General features: G+C 40.0%; 2 protein-coding genes across 3 annotated transcripts in view; one reads left to right on the top strand and one right to left on the bottom strand.

The window, feature by feature from the left end:
- LOC103141498 (general transcription factor IIF subunit 2-like) overlaps positions 1-6,942 on the top strand; it is a 72,037-nt gene that overhangs the window by 40,787 nt on the left and 24,308 nt on the right. The gene's annotated exons all lie outside the window — the stretch shown is intronic.
- Positions 3,102-4,815, bottom strand: LOC103141497 (BTB/POZ domain-containing protein KCTD4-like). The gene has a single exon (XM_007557168.2). The coding sequence runs from the start codon at positions 4,638-4,640 to the stop codon at positions 3,864-3,866; it is 777 nt and encodes a 258-aa protein (XP_007557230.1). The 5' UTR covers positions 4,641-4,815; the 3' UTR covers positions 3,102-3,863.

Raw genomic sequence — 6,942 nt, 5'->3', positions numbered from 1 at the left:
CGGGAATGGACGCTGACTCGGAACCGGCGTCCGAGTCTGGACCTGCCTCCGAGTCGGGACAGACCTCCGAGTCGGGACCTGCCTCCGAGTCGGGACAGACCTCTGAGTCGGGACCTGCCTCCGAGTCGGGACAGACCTCTGAGTCGGGACCTGCCTCCGAGTCGGGACAGACCTCTGAGTCGGGACCTGCCTCAGAGTTGGGACAGACCTCTGAGTCGGGACCTGCCTCCGAGTCGGGACTCGGGACTCAATAGGAGAGGGTCTGAATGAAGAGCTGCCCTGAAATCAAAAGTAAACCAAACTCTGTCTTTAGTATTTGCCGTTTGCAGATCATTTAGAGTGCATGCATTCACTTAATTCACTGTCTAGTAATTTTGTTGTGTAAATGGATTAACAATATTGCTCCTCTGGCTCCAGCTTAACGCTGTTGGTCGGTGTTGTCACAAAAAGCAGCCTTGTTACTTTCTGACATCACAAACTGTGCACTGGGTTTTGTAGAGACAGTCGAGGCAACAGTTGCAGATAGTTATTTTTATTTGTAAAATATTCACATTTAAAAGTCATAGTTGTGACAACTGGCTTTCACAGAGGCTCACAGCGCTGACAACCACGCGGATTATTCAGTGCACATGCATCATGCTGCATTCAAAGCCCTTACAATCATATCACAGTTCTTTGCACTTAAACATTTTGGTGAAGTTTTATTTTATTCTGTGCTTTGTCTTCCCCCTTCAGGCTCCAGACAAGCTAATAAACTGAACACAAGCTATTACACCAGCGAAGCACACACACACACGCATTCACACACACGCGCTCACACAGAGGCCGTTATAAAAGCTGAATGGCACAACAGTGCACATCACGGCTGGTTGTGAAGGCTTTTGCTAGCAGAAGCGGATCCAAAGCTGTTCAGGACGGATTATCCGGATTATTTTGAGTTCTGGAAATGTAGACTGCAAATTTTTGAAAGTGAAATGCTGTAAACTTTGTTTATAAGCCACCACTGTGCAGGATGCATGGCTGGGTACAAGTTTCAATGTGTTCACACCGTTTTAAAGTCTTTGTAATGAGACGCCAGAGCCGTTTTCTCCTGGCTTAAACGCTCCCCTCTCCCACCTGTTGATGATGAACACATATGAACTATTGCAAGTAAGACAGCCTTGGATTTTGGAAATATTTTCCGTCATGAAAACACAGAGTGGAGCAGCAGCCTGACCTGGATCGGTGTATCAGAATAGATAGTCAGACCAATAAGTCCCTCCAGGAAGTTGCTATAGCAACTATTAATGGAAATGCAATTAATAATTTGCAAACTTTGCACAGACGTGCAATTTTCACAACTTGCAACTTTTCCACAAATCTGGCACCTTAACGTTTTCTCTTTCCTTCTTTTCTGACCAATCACTGCAACTTGGCTGAATTTTAGCCAATCAAAATTTAACTTGCTGTTTCACAAAGTGTTTCAAAAACTTTTTCTTCTCTCTTTTTCTTCATTTAAAAATTATTTTGAGACACTGTCAGATTTGACTATATTGTGTTCATGTTGCTTTCAATGACCAATATTTAATTCTTCTTTTTGCATTTAACAACTCGTCTGGAAAATGTTTTTATTTGTTATGTTGCTATTTCAACTTGAAAATTTTATTTGCCGTTTTTGTCTTTTTTTGGGGAATATTATGTGCAGCAATTTATTTATTTGACAAGACCAAAAAAAAAAATAAAGCTTGATAAATGTAAACTTTTTGAAAAAAATTGCTTAAAAATCAGTCATTTTTAGCTGCAATAATCATAAAAAAAACATTGCATCATCCTGGAGAGACTGACTAATTCACCAGCTAATATCAGTTTTTTGACCTAAAACTGTAAAACCCAGAATGACAGAAAAGGGACATCATATTTTTCTTAAAGTCTGTGTCTCAAAATTAAATGATCAATTTTATAACCCATATTGATAAATTTTACAGCAGTAGATTTTTTTTCTTAATTATTTCAAATAAATGAACTGGATCATATCGCACACTTATGTTTGAAAAAGTGTGTAGTTAAAAACCAAAGTGTTTTAATTAAGATTACCATATCAAAAGAAGCTGTTACCAGACCGTATACACTGCAAAAACATACTACCAATTGCTTTTGTCTTACTTTTTAGTGAAAATAAATGTTTACACTTAAAATGAGACTAAAACTGTATTACAAGTAACTTTTCAGCAAGATATTAAAGTTAATAAGACTTTAATGCAAAAAAAATCTAGTTCCACTGGTAGATTATTTCACTTATAGCAAGACATTTATCCCATGTTATAAATGAAACCCTTTTTCATTTTTAATACTTTTTCCATCAATATTAAGGAATTAATGACTTAAAACATCTGGATGCAGATTATCAATCTCCAAATGTAAAACTAAGCAGAATAAAATCAGTTTTATTTTTGTGGCCAGAAGTTTCCAAAGTTCAATTTAGCATAGTTTTGACATTATCCTTTTTTATCTGGTCCTAATGACGTATAGAACAGTTTTAATCCTGTTATATTTATTTTTATTGTGTGTGTGCCTCACCTCACTGTAAATCTACCCAACGGTACAAAAATAAAGTTGACTGATTGAAATAAGCTAATATTTTTGCTGAAAAGTTACTCTTCAGTTAGTTTTGTCTTATTCGGGTGATCTAAGATATTTGAAGTAGAAACTAGACACAAATATTAATGTGTTGTCAATCAGACAGAGTTTTTACTACTTATAATTTATTTAAAGAATTGGTTCATAACGCATCAGATATGTCAACAATTGGAACAATAAGTTCTAATCCCACCATGTGTTGTTTTGCCATCTAGATGGATTAATTTAATTTAATTACGTTGTTTACTGTTTTATAATGACTGTGCTTGTTAGTTTTTTTTACACTGCAAAAACAGACAGAAAAATGATTTTGTTTTCAGGCAATATTTTCTTAATGTTGATGAAAAAGCAGATTATTTCACTTATAACAAGACATTTTTCCCAGTTTAGGAGTGAAATAATCTGCCAATATAACTATCACTTTTTCATCAATATTAAGAAATTATTGCCTTAAAACCAGCTCCTACATCTTGCTGGAAAGTTACTTGTAAGATGTTTTTGTCTTATTTCAAAACATTATACTAACTACTAAGATATTTGCACTAGAAACTGGACAAAAAATACCTGGAAATATTTTGCGATTTGCAGTATACTGTTTGTATTAATTGACTAAATGAATTTCAATCTTTGTTAGTTTTTAATTAGACAAATTACAAATTTTCCAGGGACAACAGATGAAAAAAGGCGTTTTGACTAATTCAGCCGCATTAACAAACATTAACTAATGTAAAGTGTCTCCAACAAATAAAAAAATGGAGGTAAAAAAAACCTAAGATTTTCTGTTTTTGCAGTGTTTTTGTTTGTATTTATTGACAAAATTAGAAGAATTTTGTCTAATTTTGGAAATTTCTTGGAAAACTAGCGTTTTGGCTAACTCTAGCTCAATTACAAAAACGTTGATGTGCATCGCCGCCCTACCAAATAAATTAAAAAATTTAAATTAAAACTTTGTGTTTTTGCAGTGTACTGTTTGTATTTATTGACAAAATTTGTATAAAGTCATTTTAACTTTTGCTTTTCAACTAGACTAGTTGCTCATTAGCATTTTGGCGCATTTACCAAAATGTTAATTAATGTGCATCGTCCCTTCAGAATAAATTTAAAACTTAAATCGTGTTTTTGCAGTGTATGCCTGCTGTTCAGTAAATACATACGACTCAGTCCGTCAGTCTTCTACCACATTACACAGAACAACACCTACAGTACCTGGTGGCTGTTAACCCCTTCCTGCCTATCCTGCCTCCTTCCTATTTGACAAAGTGCAGGGCCTCTGCTGCCACTACTGAGCCCTTGCTGCTGTCTAGCGCGGTGACCAGCTTGAAGCCCGCCTTCAGCGCCAGCATCACCGTTTCCAGTTTGAGGCAGTCCAGCGTACACACGAAGGTGCTGTCCTCCTTCAGGACGAGCCGCGAGCCCGGCTCCGACTTGATGAAGTGGCGGAACTGGATGACGTTCGACGACACGACGAACTCCTCCGGGAAGCCGTCGAGCCGGCTCTTGGAGATCTGCACCAGCCGCCCTTTGACCTTGTCGATGAAGCCGGCGTCGCTGCAGTACACCTTCAGGCCCTGCGACCTCTCGTGGCTGTCCGTCACCTCCAGGAAGGCGGGTTCGCGCTGGGCGGCCCGCTGGTTCTCCCACTCACTCACCGCCTCCACCAGTTCGCCCAGGCGGTAGAAGTCTGCCTCGCGCCGCAGGAGCCCCGCCTCCCGGAAGTCGTCGGGCAGCTGCAGCTCCCCGGTTCGCAGGTAGTTGAGCACGTGGCGGAAAACGGGGCCGTCCCTGTCGATGAATGGGTTGCCCATGGAGTCGGTGTGCTGCACCGCCTTCTTCCCATTGGCCAGCTCCTCCAGGAAGGAGCCCAGGTGTTTGGAGAGCGTGGTCCGGTGGGCGGTGTACAGGAAGCCGCCGACATTGAGGGTGATGGTGCCTGACGACGGCTTCTTGAAGCTCTTGCTGGGCTGCAGCAGGTCCGGGTTGATGTGCCTCAGTTCACTCTCCATCCTTCTGAGGTTCCATTCCATTCTCCGCCCGGCGTCTCCCCCTCCGGCTCGGCTCCTGCGGTTTCGCTCAGGCTGGACGGTGCTGTCGGCTGCCGAGTGGCGCGGATCGGCGGTGGATGGGCGAGCGCTGAGTGGTGGAGTGGGAGCCGAGAACAGAGCGGCTCTGTGTGTCGCTCCTCCTTCCCTCCGTCTCTCTTTAAGAGTGGGAGTGCTGCGGCGTCACATTCAGGGAGGAGAAACAGGGAACAAATAACAGAGAAGTGTGAAGCTCTCTTTCTTTCTTTCTACCTTTCTTATCATCAGTCCTAAATTATCTTTTTGGGTAGAGGAAAACAAAAACAGTCACCGCTCACCAGATGGAGAGGGGGCTTCTATAATTTTTGAGGTGTGAAAGTGTCAGACTTCTTGTGAGTCTGAATATAAATCTCCCTCCTTGCAGCTGAATCCATCTGTTTACCACACATTACTACGTGAAGTTGAATCTGTTTGAGGGGAACGCCAGACCGGCTCGGCTCGGCCCGGCCCGGTTCGGCACGTTTCTCTGGCCACGACAGCCAGGAGTGAGATTGGAGCATTGCATAAGTAAAAGAGACAAACTGGAGACGGATTAATATGATCAGTCCCAACTGCAAATCAATAAAGGATCAATCATCCATCCATCCATCCATCCATCCATCCATCCATCCATCCATCCATCCATCCATCCATCCATCCATCCATCCATCCATCCATCCATTTCCCCTTTTTCCTCTCTTTTCTATCTTTTCTTTTTTTTCTCTTTTCTCTTTTTTCCCTTTCCTTATTTTTCTTTCCCTCTTTTTTCTCTTTTTTCCTCCTTCCGTCATTTCTTTTTTATCCTTTCTTTATTCTCTTTTTACTCTGTTTTTCCCTTCAACTCGTTTTTAAGTTTGATGTGATATTTGTTTTTAAACTGTTTTTATTGTGCAACTAATAATTTTGATAAAACGTTTTGCTAAAAATCTAAATATTTTTTTCCCCTTTCTTTCCTTTTCTTTCCTTTTCTTTCCTTTCCTTTTCTTTTCTTTTCCTTTCCTGCCTGTTGCGGCCGTCCGTGTTTTGGCTGGTCGCTCCTTGTTAGCAGAACTGCAGACGACGGGCCTTTTGCTGCGAGCGCCTCACGCCGCCGCTCTGTGATTTCATGTGTGTGTTTCAGGCTCCCAGTGCAACTGTAAAAAATCACACTTCATATGAAACATGAGAAAACACACAGAGGGTCCAGCAGCGCTGTGGGCTCGTTTGATGGGTTTGGTTTCTGACTGGCAGAAATCTGTGACAAAAACATAAAAAATGCACGGGCAGCCTGCAGGAGGTTGTTTTTGGTGTTGGCGAAGTGGCTGTGCTTCATTTCAGAGGTGAAAAAAGTAACATGGTGGAGTATTGTGCTTTGTGTTGCAGCACCGTTTGGGTTTATTTCCAAAGAAACTCTGAATCTTTGCTCATTAGCCTCTCCTTTCTGACAACCAATGTGTACCGATGTCACGCTTCAGTGGCCACATGGTGAGTTCAGGATTTTTAACCAATAATCCCTCTTATAACGGATATTTCTTTCCATTAAGTGAAGAATTAGATAGTAATTCAATTAAAAAATTAAACAAAGTTGATAAAAATGCAGAAATCACAGTGCTGTATGTTAGTATACACAGTTGAAACAAACTATTTTTAGTCTGTAAAACAATATTTTTTTGCTTTATAACAAAACACGCCAATAGTTTATTAATGGTGAGCTTCTGCTACTCTTGTTAAAAATGGCAGTCATGTTGTGGAGGTCTCTGATTGTTACTGATAAGCAGAAACATTAATTTATTTAGTTTTTACATAATGTCTTGAAATTGTTCTTTTCCTGATTAAAATATGTGTGTGGAACTAAAACTCTGATTGTCCTAAGATTTTCATTGTTTTGTTTTTTTATCATCTGTATGTTGATGAATAATCCCACATAATGCATGAAACCTTTGAGTTTCCTGAGCTATGAATTTTATCTGCTTCTGTTTTACTTTTTGAAGATTCATCAAGCTACAATCTCACTCTAAAAATTTCTCTGTTCTGCAAAAATATTCCAGTGCACTGCAAAGACAGAAAATCTGACTACCATTATATTTGGTCCAGTTTGCAGTTCAAATATATCAGTACACACAAGTTGAATTGATGAAAAAATACCAGCTCTCTTGTTAAAAGTGAAATAAACTGACAGTGGAATTAAACAAAATAGATTAAAAAAAAAAATCTATTTTAAGGAATTATTGTCTTATAACAAGCTCACATTCCTTGCTGAAAAGTTACTTGTAACTCAGTTTTGTCTTAT

Source organism: Poecilia formosa, unplaced genomic scaffold (genome assembly GCF_000485575.1).
Source record: "Poecilia formosa unplaced genomic scaffold, Poecilia_formosa-5.1.2 Scaffold84, whole genome shotgun sequence".
Taxonomy (NCBI): domain Eukaryota; kingdom Metazoa; phylum Chordata; class Actinopteri; order Cyprinodontiformes; family Poeciliidae; genus Poecilia; species Poecilia formosa.
This window is presented reverse-complemented; position numbering and strand designations above follow the sequence as displayed.